At 44.8% G+C, this 13889-nt stretch overlaps 1 protein-coding gene across 1 annotated transcript; it reads left to right on the top strand.

Annotated features, from left to right (window-relative positions):
* The first annotated feature begins 2377 nt into the window (after positions 1-2377).
* LOC131299646 (26S rRNA (cytosine-C(5))-methyltransferase NOP2B-like) lies at positions 2378-3086 on the top strand. Its single transcript, XM_058325230.1, has 3 exons — positions 2378-2500; positions 2667-2765; positions 2886-3086. Exons 1-3 carry the CDS (start codon positions 2378-2380, stop codon positions 3084-3086), a joined length of 423 nt encoding a protein of 140 aa, XP_058181213.1.
* Positions 3087-13889: the final 10803 nt, after the last annotated feature.

The raw sequence follows: 13889 nt of genomic DNA, 5'->3' as shown, positions 1-13889 counted from the left end.
GCCTGGCTCATGGAGGAAAACCCCGTAGTGGTTGAAGTAGTCTTGGCAGCCTGGGAAGAGAGGTTGCAACAGATTGCACGTGTCGAGGAGGAGGAGAGATTGAGGCGAGACGCCCTAGAGTTCGTTGTAGAGGCATACACACCACCAGAACCACACCTGTTCATACTGTCTGGGGTCGAGAGCTAAGAGCCTCGACGGGATAGCTACGATGCGGAGCTTGTCCTGAGGGACCCTATAGAGCACTTGTCCGTGTCTTGGGCACAGGTATACCCTTACACTTGCTTCAGCTTCCTTTTAGCACTGTTGTATCTGTATGTGTTTACTGTTGAACTATAACATGCAATGCATGTCTTCTGAGCTAGAACTCGACTTGTTGGATAGATGCCTTGACTGATAACGTAACTTAGAGCTTGAATCAACTAGTAGAATGCCTGGAACTTGATAGAAATTGCTAATAGTGAACTTGAACTCGACTGTAGAATGCCTGGTCTAACAATGCAACTTTAGAACTTTGACTAGTAGGATGCCTGATAGTTTGGTTCGACTGATAAAATGTCTCGACTGACGATGTAGCTCAATTCGGCCTAGTAGTTTGGAAGCTCGATTGATAGTATTCTCTTGAATATCCCACTGATAGTTTGCCTGTTTCGACCTGATTCGACTGCTTATTGGATTTGAACTGTATATATTGACATACTTCTTCCTGTTTTGGCTGTTGTTGTGTGCAGAGAGGAGTAGCGAGCTCGCGGGGACATGGCGGTCCAGCGAGTTCACTTGAGTTGTATAGGGCCTTACCTGAGCGGGTTCGAGAGCTGGTGGATGCTGCAGGGTTTGGCTTGTTTATCCCCACACTGACAGTGGTGAAGAACGACCATGCCGTACTTACTGTGCTGGTTGAGAGGTGATGGGACACATCCAATACCTTCCACTTTCTGATCGGGGAGATGACAGTGACCCCGTTCGACTTCGCGGCGATCACTAGCCCGAGGGTGGGAGGCGAGCCTATCCTGTTTGACTCGGGAATTCATCGGGATGAGGCAGCACTGAGGTGGTTCCTGGGATAGGTGCCTTTGGGTGGTGAAGAGGTAGTCCGGTATGACTAGTTCTGGGTATACTTGCTGGGGAGGATATCGACTTCTGAGCAGGAGGAGGAGCAGATGGCGAGGGCCTATCTTTTGTACTTGTTCGGGGCTACACTATACCTGAATAAGCGGCCTACAGTGCACTTGTCTTACTTGCTAGCCCTTCGCGACCTACACACGGCCTCTCGGTACAACTGGGGATGAGCAGCTTTAGGGACGTGCTATGGGTTCATGGGGGAGTTCTCGCGAGGGAAGAAGGCGACTGCTCGCTACTGGAGAGTGTGGGAGGTAAGAAACAAAACTTATAGCTCAATTTCATTTCATACTTGCAGTTTTTCCTTGAATTGTATATGCTGTATGTCCGATGCTTTGATTGTTGGAAAACCTTGTAGCTATGGGCTTACGAGATGTTGAAAATGTACCCTCCGAAGAACAAGTGTCCAGATTTGAGGATGCTCCCTCGTGCCATGATCTGGGGACCGCTTCATAAAGGCAAAAAGAAGTCAAAAGGGAGCCTCCTGGGCTTCAGAGTCTACCTCGATATGCTGTTGAGTACTCAAGTAAACAAATCTTTCATCAGTTACTTTTGCCTTGAATTGCTTTAATGTTGTCGCTGATGCCCGTTTGGTTTTGGCTTTTGAATGTATTACAGGTGGAGTGGAACCCATGGGGTGGCCTGGTGCCTGAGCCAGAGTTCGTCGCTAGGATTAGAGTAGTGACAGCGAGCCGAGTGCTTTTGGAGTCGTCTTTCGGGTGGTAGTGGTACTTGGGCGACCGGGTGACAAGACAGTCGCTTGGATCGTCTGAGTTCATAGTCCTTAGGCCACTTCCGTCTTGTGCTTCGCTCATTGGTCGGTACATGTTGGCTGTGTTGCAACGTTTTACTAACCCGGACGATCTTGTTGCCTTTCTAAGGCCTGAGCGCATTGCGCTATGCCATCTACCGGAGGCAGTACTTGGCGGGACCGCTTGTGGTGATGGAGCACTTGGCTGTGGAGAGCGAAGCTCTGGCGGTTGGCGAGGAAAGATGGGGCCAAAGGGGCAGGGCAGCTCGCTCGAGGGAGAGGAGTGGCTACGCAACGACGACCGGACTTCCTCGACTCTCGTGGACACTGGCGGTACGGGATGCACAGGGAGAGGCGGCCACAGTTCAGTTTCAGCCAGCTAGGATGGAGCCGTCATAGATCATGGGACCGGTATGATGTACTTTTAGCTTTGTTTATTTCCTCGTACTTGCACTGTATTTGGACCGTATCCTGACTTTATTTCCAAAATGTAACATAGGTGCCAATTGAATGGGCGCGGGAGGCTGCCCGCTTGATGCTAGCCATGGAGAAAGAGTTTCACAAGATAGTGGATGGCACTCCTCTGCAGTTGCACTACCCACCGGCGGCTCCGGCTCCTACTTACGGCCTCAGGTATAAATCCTAGAAATTTGTTCCGTTCTGCTTTCGATACTTAGATAAGCTTGCTTTTGATACAATGTATGCTTGATAGAATTGCTCTTGATACCTATTTTCAGCATTTGATATATACAAAATATGCACAATATATACTGAAATGATTGAATGAATGGCAATGCAGGGACAAGCTAGGGCGGCGCCTAGGCGAAAAAGTGCACGACCTCCTCCACAAAAGAAGACGGCCAGCACCTCTACTACTCCTACCGCAGCCCAGAGACAGGCAAGCGCTTCATGACCAGTAGCTAGTGTGTAGAGAGGAGTAGAGATTATCTCGACTAGCGACGAGCCACAGTTTCGCAGAGAACTGAGGAAGAGGCCAGCTCAGAAGAAACCAGCATAGGGGCCAGCTCAGAAGAAAAGAAAAGGAGCCACCACTTCCCGAGCTGCGGAGAATGAGGAGGATGAGGAGGAAGAAGAGGAAGAGGAAAAGGAGCATTCGCCTTTCAGTAGCGGCTCCAAAGACTCCGACGATGATCCCAAGTATAAGATGGATCCAAGAGAAAGAGATGATGATGACGATGCTGAGGATTTCGACGATTGAGGGCTACCACTGAGCCTCATTTATTTTATTGTCTTTTTGCTTTCGATTCGGGCTTACGTGCCCACGTAGATTGACTTGATGGCGGGCCAGCGTGCCCTAGACTTGATATTTTAGAGGATGGTTGGGCCCGCGTGCCCTTTTTGACTTCTTGGCGGATGTGCCTTGTTGATATTACTTTTGCTTGGGCCATTGTGTCGCTACATACATTTCCACCTTTTGCTTATGGATATTGATTTGATAGTGTATAAAAATGCATATTCCGTTCAGTAACTCTCTTTGTCGAAAAGTTCAGTAACTTTCTTTGTCGAAAATTGATAAAAGAATAACAAACTAACTGCTAATATCCAACTTGCATTGATGAGTGATTTGAATCAAAAAATAAACATGCACGTATGGTACAAAACTTGACTTAGCTCGAAAGAAATGGAAAGAAAAGTCCCAGGATATGAAACTTAGGACACATGGAAAATAATGAAATTTTAGGCATTAATGAGCCAAAATTTGAAATTCTCCTAAACAAAGGAAATTGACACTTTTGTAAGACCATATAGACGTACAATGACCTATACGAATAGACAAAATCGGGAAAAACACCTTGAGACGAGAAATAAGCCGAAAAATACTAAAAATGCCTCAAAAACGGACATAAGATGCAAAAGATGACTCGATTTAGTCCCAGACTGAAATCGACACCCCCGTACAATTATGTTAGGTCCATTTGAAGTGTATGGCATGACAAAACTTGGCAAAAGTCCTCGGAATGGATTTTGACTTTCCGAAACTTTGATTTGAACTTGAAACGGGCTGTTGGGGGTCCGAAATCTTTGATAAGCGCGCCATTTGGAATCCGACGCTTCGACCTAGTGCCAAATACCATTTATGACTTGTATGAATCAATTAAATTTCAAAATAGGCCTCGGAATCGAAAACGGACATTCGGCGGCAGTAGCTACTGCATTCTGGTTTCTGGTGAACCTTACCGGCGTGCGCCAGTTTCTATCTGCGTGCGTCAGTAAGGTGGATATGTGCACACTATAAATTCACTGGCGTGTGCTAGTGAGATATGATGCAGATCCACTTGTCTGACCAACTGTCCTTTTTGGGGACCATGCCTTGTCATCATCCCCACACGGCTTGAACACGGTTTCAGAGTATCAGAGGGGCAGTGTCCTTGCTTACTAGGATTGTTTGGACACTAATGCTTGGTCTTAACTTCGACACAAGAACCGAGGTTCATTTTTTCCTATAAATGGAAGGTGCTAGCAATGTTAAACTCACAGTCTCACTCCTTATATTCAGCATTCTTTGTCATTCTTGATGGAAAATCCACTCCCAACCTTGATCAAGCCTTGGTTAGTAGAATTTCTGTCCATTGATTGGTTGAACTTCCAATCTCATGGCCTTGCCTCATTCCGATACCTTAGGCATGTGCCACTCCGTCCCGAGCTTCTGAGAGCTGCTCTTAGGTTTTGGGACCCCGATATCCATGTCTTCCGCTTTGGCGATGATGAGATGTGTCCGACAGTTCGAGGAGTTCCAAGCCTATCTCCGAAGCTTCGCGTCTCACACACTTGTTGTCCCACCCTATCAAGTGAGCATGCCAGGGCTGTTAGCAACCTCACTTAACATTTCTCGAGGTTTGGCCAACACCTTGCTTGAGGGTGGTCAAATCAACATTCTTTGCTTTGGTGATTTGTCTGTTGGCTGCCTACCTACTGGTTCCTGCCGATGGGTGAGTCAGTACGGTCTTGGTGAGCGTTGCTACTCAAATGGGAGTTTGTAAGAACGTGGTGCCCCTAGTTCTTGTAGAGACGCTTTTAGGCTTAGACTTGATAAGCACTGGTCAGACCAACGTCTTCAGTGGCAGCCCGCTTCTTCTTCAGGTAAACTCACTCAGCTCACCTTTTTTCGGTTTTCGCACTTTCTCATTTTACCTTGACACTCGACTTAAGCTGCTCCTAGCTTCTTACGTGTTTTCCCGCTTAGGCCTTATTTGGCTCCTTACTGGTCTTTTCACTCATGTAGTTGTGGCTTTCGAACAAGATCGGGCTACTTCAGCCTCCGGAAGAAGGCTGGAATCTCTTTCCATGACGGATTCATCAAAGGCAGATGAGGTTCCCTGAGATGGACTTGGAAAAGTGGTATGAATTTCTGAGGCATGTGCAACTCGATGAGATTGTTTGGAAGTGCACTTGGTTGGATTTGCCTGACATGGCCACTCATTTGGACGGGTTCGACAGGATAGTAAATGCTGGATTGACAAGGTTCACATTCTATATCCCCGGCCGCATCCTTCGTCAGCTTGGCATTTCCCAGGAGAACAATCGTATTAGCATCGGGAATTTTCGTCTTCCCAACTTCAACGCTCAGACACTCAATGGATACCAAAGGCGTTGGGGTCTTAGAGACATTCAAGCAACAGATCCAGATTTCAACCCAACGTTAACGAGTCGGTATAAAAGATGGCTGCGAGCAGAGATAAGCGAAAGACAAAATATCGACTGACTTCGGAGCTGACTTTGCTATATTTAGAACAAGTTGTAAGCCGTTAGACTTCTCTAGCATTTTGTTCTATTTTTGATGCTTCAAATGTTTTAAGGCTTTCATGCTCAGCTTATGTATTAGAAGTAATAATTTCTAATAAAGTTGAAAGACGAAGGGTTTTCCCCTTCGGATTCTCCAATGTAGCTTAAAGTGTTCTTGACCTTCTTGACCTTTGATATGTGCCAAAATGTGTCAACCATGGATCGACTTGAAAGATTGCGACCGAATCTTGAGGTGAGATTGCCTACGTATCCCTTTTCAAGGAATCAGGTCAAAACGTAGTTCAGGCCAAGGTTCACTCGTGTGTTTTACCTCTCTTTTTACGCTTTAACTTTTGCCTAGAATCGCCTTTTTAGGTTTCTGGTCTAGCGAGCTTTCGAATTTTTTTGCCTATTTATTTTTGCCTAGACCGCCTCCTTAGGTTTTTGGTCTAGCAAGCTGCTCTAAATTTTGCTTGGAACCGCCCACCCTTGTGGTTTTCGGTCTAACGAGCATCTCTCAAGGATAGTAATGCTTGAGTTGATCCAAGTTGACCAAGGTATTGAATTCATTGCCGTCGAGATCGATTAGCTTAGCAGCACCCTTAGACAAGATGGTCTTGATGATGTAAGGTCCAGAACACTTCGACCAGAACTTTTCGCGAGGATTGAACACCGGAGCACGGATCTCCTTCATAACCATATCCTCTTCGACCGAGTCCCTGGACTTTGTCTTCTGATTGAATGTATGGGTGACTCTTCGTCGATACCCTTGAACATGATACAAGGATCGGAGCCTTCTGAGCTTCTGCTTTCTAGCTTTGCATCCGGTAGCAGGGGGATTCGATGCTTTTTTTTAATCTTAGGATCAACGTCAGGTGTGCCTTTGTGAGACCATGCTAAGACGTCGATGGATTCTTCGAGCCTATCTGACCGAGCGGAATGCTCATCTGGGAACAGCTTTGAACCAATTTGAACCATCCTGGGGTCTACCTCATCTTTCAAGTTCATTGAAATTACTTCTTCTTTTAATAGGCTGAGCATGCCTTTTGTCTTCCCTTTCAGCGAGGGAACACATTTCCTTGGGGATGATCCCATCGAAATCTATCCCTTCGTCATCAGGGCCGACACAGTTTATTCAAAAGCCAGCGAAGTACTTAGAAGCAGGATAATGCATTTCAAAACCCCTTGGGATTGCCAAGTACAACAAAAGACTCGATTTGAAAATAGAAGCTATGACATGGAGGGCCAAAAGACACAAACTTCGACTCTGAGCTAGACTTAGACTCAATCGACTCTGTGTCAGACTCAGACATTCCATCAATGCAAGTTAAACGCGGTGTGAAGATGCAATTTTTAATACTACCCTTGGCTTCCACGATGTGAGAGGTAGGACCTTCGAGATTGTCAGGCCCTGACATTTCGGCCTCTCAGCTGTTTCTCCTCGATGCATTGGCCAAAAGCTTTGACAGTAAAGTAATTGCAAACTCAATGGTGTCCCTTTAGCAGTTTATTTGAAAGAATAGAAAGGATGGAGAAATGCGCATGTCAACGTCGTCGGTGTCCTCCTAGACTTTATTACTAAAGAGAGTCTGTCTCGTGAAATTCAAACATTGCCAAAAATCCTCGGATATTCTTTTTGACGATGTATCCTTGTTTGAATCAACTAATACTAAGAGATGTCAAAGTAGTCTAAGCCTTTGACTATTCTGTTCTCGAAGTTTCAACTTTTGGAGTCGGAACAACTCGGTGTAGATGACGTGATACCGAAACTGGGGCGGCGTAAGCAGCACTGTGCCGGAGCCTAAACGGTGTAAGTGATTAGCACTTTTAACCTGGATGGTGTAAGTATCACGACATTGTCTCCATTGTCCCTAGTTTTCTATTTGAAACCTCGATTGGGTTTAGGCAAGGACTTAGAAAGTATTGATTTCCCAAAGTCTTGTTGATCCAAGGACTTTTGAAAATTGATAACGTGCACCATCAAGATGCATGACTCGTCATCGGGCCAAGCAGCGTTTTGATAGGCATAAGACGGACTCGACAAGAGACAACCTAAAAGCCGCGCTATCATGCTCTTACGCAAAACGGTATGTATGTACAATGCATGCAATAGGAAAAGCAGTAACACATAGATAGTATATGGGGGTTAGATGCAGATAAATCTTACCTTGTAGGTACCTGTCTTAGTTGGGAAAGTTCTAGTGCTTTGTACATGAAGAGGCCGGTTTTGGTTTGAAGGGGTTCCTCTGACTAAAGCTAAGATATACCTTCCGCACCCCGCGTATTGCAGTGCAACGGTCAAACAGCAAAATGACTCATCGTCGTCCAAGGTTGTTGGGCGTTCGAGGACCCCGGGCTCCAGTAAACTCTGCTGATTACCCAAAAAACCTCAACGGGGCTAGCCAACATCGATGCACATGAAGAATGCTAAAAGATTGATTAATGAGAGAGAATCACAATGTTTTGCGACAATACCTTTTAAAATATGGCTCACTTTTATTAATCGATATTTAGAGAAAACTACTCAAGTGAACAAATGGCGAAGTCCCAGTCTGGATTGGTCTGATGTGGAGATCCTGTTAAGTCACCATTCCGTTCTTCAGCAGCGCAGGGCGTAGTATTTTGACAGACTTTTGAAGGATTGTTCTCGAGAATATTAATTTCCAAGTTTAGACCAATGCAATAAGTCCCCAGCAGAGTCGCCACTGTGGGCGCACACCCCTAAAATTTTAAAATTGGGTGCGCCGTTTTTTGGAAAAGCTTGACGAAACGCCTCTATTCAGAGTCACCACTCGGATTTTGCAGTGTACCACCCAAGGAACCGAACTTGAAACGTTTGCTACGTTATTTGATTTTAAAAAGGCATAGACTGGTCCGTCATCACCTTCGATGTCTAAGGTTCGGGAGCTAGGTTATGAGAGGGGAAGGGTTTTAAGGCACCCCTCTTGCCTAACTCAAAGATTGGTCTCTACTCGGGCATTTTATAAAATGTTTACATTTTTCTCTTATTAATCATTTTTTAGCCAATTAAGGCAGGGGAACAGTTAAAGGGGATTAAAACTGTAAAGAATTGACAGGATATGATAAAATGGTATGTTTGCTTTATTGAGACAAGTAATAAAGATTGAAAACAGACTTCTGTGAGCATTTTAAATAGATTGGAACATACTGATCCAAAGGAATGTGTGCAGGAAGAAGGCCAGCATGCACTGACCAAGTCATTGCATGCAGACCTGACCTGCGTACGCCACACATGGACTGGCGTACTCCAGTAAATTTAAACTCACAGCTCTTACTTTCAACCCTCTGGGTTCTTCTGGAAAGGACCAGTGCACACCCAGGATAAACCATGCAGTTTATATCACAGTTTATATATAGTTACAGACATTTAAAATGGCTTTAGAGCCATAAAATAAACAGAATACCCCATAAACAGTGTTGGGGGAGTAAACAGAGGCCAAGGCCTAGTTGCCATGCAATGGCCAACCACTGGGCTAGATCTAACTGTCGTACGCCGGAATGTAGATACCGTATACCAGTTACACCCTTTTGTCCAGTGTTTGGCTTTGCACTTTCTAGGCTCTGGAATATGACCAAAAAGATCCCAGAGGCATTCCAAAGTAATAGAAGCACATATTGAATGTTACAACTACATAGTTCTAAATATAGAAAATTGTAAACTGGTTTTTAACATGCAATAAGGTGATGAAATATTAAAAAGAATAGAAAACAACTAAGCACTGATCCCCTCGCCAGTACTGCACGTACAACCATTACTAGCGTACGGCTCAACCCTACCGGCGTGCGCCACTGTTAGCTATACACGGTTTTTGAAACCTTGCCAACTTTAGGGCCAGGACTGGTATTGATTACCAGCCTTAACCCTGCTAACCCCCCTCAGGGGTCAGAACAGAAAGTTTTACAATGGTGGTATACCTTTGGTTTTGAGTTTGATGATGGGTTTTAGCTTTGAACTTAAGGTTTGATGGATGGATGATGAGTGTTTGGGTGTATGGAGAAACCTCTTGCTTACTCTTTCAATGGATGAAAGAAGAGAGAGCAAGGAACTAAAGAAGAGAGAAAGAAAGAGACTTGAAAGCTCTTAATGAGTGTAACCCTTTTGCATATAAATGCAGGGGGGGGGGGGGGGGGGGGGTATATATAGGCCCAAGGGATAAGAGAACGGGATAGTAACCAGGCTAGTTTAGGGCTGGTAGGGTTAATGAAGGAGTCTCCATGCATTTAATGCATGGAACTTGCTTGATGGAGGGTGTAGGAGAGAGGGGGGAACATCCCTACATGTTTGCAATCATCAGAGGACTGTACAGCGTACTGGGGTGGCCCAAAAGTCTTGTGCACATGATTGAATAAAGGTGATTTGACTGGCTTTGACTGTACCTGCGTGCACTAGTGGCGACTGGGTCAACGGTCGATGACTGACACGTGGGAGTTTGCCAACTCACACCAGTACAGTACTAGCGTATGCAAATAGGGTTTTCTGAGGCCATTTGGTTATGGTTTGAAGGGTTTGAAAGAGGTTCGAAATGGTTTGAATGAGGTTCGAGATGGTTTGAATGAGGTTCGGAATGCTCAAAGTTCAAACACACTAACATTATCGAGGAGTTCTTGACCTTGATCATCATCGGGGAATCAAAGATCGTAAGTAAACTAATCTGGACAGTCCATAATAGGGTGTCTACACCTCTTCCAGACTGGAGTTCAGATTACTTGGGCTAGTGGGATCGCCCACAAAATGAGTACCGGCGGCATTGACTTGAGGTTGAGAGGGAAACCTTCCCCTCTCCTGCTAGACTTGTCCAACTACCGCCATCAACTGGGACCTAATGTCACCAATCGCCTGCTTGGTTTGCTCAGTGAAGCATATCTGAGACTGCAAGAGAGTCTTCATCATCTCATCAATTTGCTTATCCTGCAGGGGATGGTTTATGCCTGGGGGTGGTCCAAAAGATGAAGGACCGAACCCCTGATGATTTTGAGGTGGGTAACGAAATTGGGTCATTTGGCCTTGAGGAGGCCGGAACTGCTGAATTTGCTGTTGAGGTGGTGCCTAGGGTTGCACTGAGACTTTTTGATCCCTCCAACTCAGAAGTGGGTTGTGGGTCCACCTTGGATTGTAGGTATTTGAGTACGTGACCCAACGCTGGTTAATCGCATTTACCTCAGCCTGATTGATATGGTAGGCTTCCTTAACAATGGGAAATGTGGGGCTAGCAGTGCCTAGATGCCTCGGACACTCACACAAAGTGCATACCTCCTCGACTCTTACCGTATTCACCTGCTGGACTTGCTTAAGCTTCAAGTCCTTTAATTGCTTAGACATCTTGTCCAACTGAGATTGGACATTATGCTCTCACACGCTCAACGAAAAAATGCACAAACCACTGGGTCCTTGTGTAGCCATGGCCCTATCACCGAGGTCAGAAGGTTCCCAACTCCAGTGTTTCTCGGCTAACTCTTCTAGAGAATCCCACGCATCATCCGGAGACTTGTCTAGAAAATCCTCCTCCTTACAGAGGTACTCAATCTGCTGGCCCGTCGCAACATTTAGGCCCAAATAGAAAAATGACACCAGTTGGTGCTTCGCAAACCCATGGTGCGGCAAGGACAACAATAAGTCCTTGAAATGCTCCCAGAACCTTAAGAATGACTTGCCCTCCTTTTGCTTAAAAGACTATACCTGGCAAGTCAAGTGCTTTGATTTACTCTCTGAGAAATATTTCTTATAAAAGAGCTCTTGGACAATAGCCCATGTCGTGAGAGACTGCTCCTTCTGCATCCGCAACCACTTATCCGCACTATCTTTATGCGAGGATGGGAAAAGCTTAAGGCAAGCATTCTGCCACTGAGAAGTGGTGGCAAGGGTGCACACGAACCCCTCAAAATAGGGGACGTGGTCATATGGATCCTTTTTCTCCCTCTCATAAAAGAGGGGAAGGGCATTGTGGGTACCAGACTTGATGGTGAAAGCATTGCGTGCCTCCACCATCTCTGTTGTCAAGACAATTGGTCCAAGAGGAGTGGTTCTCTCCGGATGCATGTGCTCACGCATCGATTTCTGCCCTGCCATTGGTGGTTCGATTACTAAATCGACAAAAAGGTCGTCGATGTTGAAAGACTCACCACTGACTGACACGTCCTCCACTGCTACTGATGGCTCTCTCTATATGGCAACTAAACGCCTGGTGTTATCCTGATAGTACTTGGGCTTTAGAGGTGATTCCTTTTCGACGATGGAGGATTGCCAACCTCTACCTATGATGACTCAAAACAAAAACTAATAAGAAAACAAAAATAACAACCCGAATTCTTAACACACGCTACTGTCTCCGGCAACCGCGCCAAAAACGCTTGACGAATTCCTAATCCTAAAATAATGGGTTGCTCCAAGCGTAGGGCTGAGATCGACGTAGCACAATATTTGGTAAGACCGGAGTTGAATCCACAAAGACGGTGATGTGTGCTGACAAAAACTCGAGTTGTTATTGTTCAAACTGGCTCTTAGGTAGCCACCGCTTGTATTCGATTGCTGAGATTGACTAAACTTAAGAAATTGTTTGGTTTTTTAAAATAATTAAAAAGGAGGTAGGGTCGTAAGGTTCAAAGCACTCGCAACCAGTCTCGGATTTATCAGCTCCATTTGGTGTTCTTGAAAACGTTTGACTTTAGAGAGAAAAAGCTACCCCGAAGGATGCGAACCTTTATAGTCGCCTTTTACCCATGCGCGGTGGAGAACAAGTTTTGGTCCCCCATTCCCCACTCACATGGGCTCTGACAATGCCTGAGTTTGTTTAATGAAAGTACTTTAATAACCTAAAATTGCCTTTTCATTTTTATTTCAAAACAGGAGTAGAACGTGTCCTACTTGACCACGGTGTGCTAATTACCCTGCGACTCTACCTATACGATTACTCACTCATCATTAAGCAAGACACAAAAGAAAACCTAATTTTAAACATGCTTCTGAAAATGAAATAAACAAAAGATATAAGCTAAACAAGTACCAACGAACAACTTTAATGAATAACAAAATCAATACGAGTTACCGAAGTGCAAGTACTTGAATAAAATGCAAGAAGCCTTCGGCAGCCTAACGACGTAGAGAAAGCTTAACTTCCCGAATGTTAGGAACTTCAATTATCTCTCAGGTGAATTGAATGAAAGTTCTGGACGATTTGAAAAGTAGGGAGGCAAGGGGTTTATATAGGCTTGTTCGCAAGGAAAAATGAGTTAGGTTTTCGATGTGGGATTGCGGAAAAATTCGAAAAACATGGGAACTGAGGCGGTGGAACAAAAACGGTGCCGTAGCACCACTTGAAAGCTGGCCCGGCCTTGGCCCAAGCTTATTGTTACGCCCTCGATTTTCAACATAAATATAAATGTTTTCCATAGACAAAATCTCACAATAAACCATACGATACCCCAAAAGAGTTTAAATTTTCTACTTCTATAATTGTACTTCCACGTCCATTAGTTTTCCCAAAATATTACATCATTGGCTCAAAGGCCCGAATTAACATAAGTTCTGAGAATCAAAGAGTTAAGGGTTTACAATATTCCAATGTCAAAGATTTACAACTAAAGTTACAAATATATCTTTCAAAAGAGATTTACAAAGATGGACAAGTAACTCCTCATTGTTAGGTTTCAAAAGTGTTTCCACATCCAAGCACTCCAATCATGCAAGCTACTGTCCTGGGTAAGCACCTGAAAATGATAATAGGCTTGAGCTACACTAGCCCAGTAGGAAATTCTACACTAACATTATATGCAAATGAAATGCTAAGATGATCTAAAGATTGGAACAAGAACAAGGACCATAGGATAATCAACAATCTTGGCTCAGTAAGCTCAAAACCACAACTTAACGGGTATCATACAACTAAATCTAGAACCATTTCCATTTTTCACATGTCCAATATCTTTTGTCGTAAGTGTCATGAGCCAAAGCTCCTGTTGGGCCAATTAAGGGATCTCGATACCCCCTGCCAGGCATGGTACCCATCGGTAGGTCTTGAATGTAACCAATAGAGCTTTTGCTCCTGCCGAGCCAATTAAGGGGTCCCGATACCCCCTGCCAGGCACCCATCCGTCGATGGGTCCTGAATGTTCTCGTTGTGTCAATAAGTGTTCAAGTGTCTCATATCCTCGTAAAGGGCTATCCCAATTCAACCGCAATATACATGACACTCAAAGAACAATTCTACCGAACAAGGGCTAGAAGTATAGAAACGTTTCCCTAACTCAACGAGTACAAATA

The sequence above is a fragment of the Rhododendron vialii genome, chromosome 9a (genome assembly GCF_030253575.1).
Source record: "Rhododendron vialii isolate Sample 1 chromosome 9a, ASM3025357v1".
NCBI lineage: Eukaryota > Viridiplantae > Streptophyta > Magnoliopsida > Ericales > Ericaceae > Rhododendron > Rhododendron vialii.
The sequence above is the reverse complement of the archived record's forward strand: the minus strand, read 5'-3'. Positions and strand labels throughout refer to the sequence as shown.

Bases quoted from the DNA above. Each gene is read 5' to 3' on its own strand.
- LOC131299646 (XM_058325230.1), top strand. From the start codon at position 2,378: ATGGGCGCGGGAGGCTGCCCGCTTGATGCTAGCCATGGAGAAAGAGTT. The intron at 2,501-2,666 runs GTATAAATCCTA...ATGGCAATGCAG, and splicing joins GCTCCTACTTACGGCCTCAG to GGACAAGCTAGGGCGGCGCC. The intron at 2,766-2,885 runs GCAAGCGCTTCA...AAACCAGCATAG, and splicing joins CTACCGCAGCCCAGAGACAG to GGGCCAGCTCAGAAGAAAAG.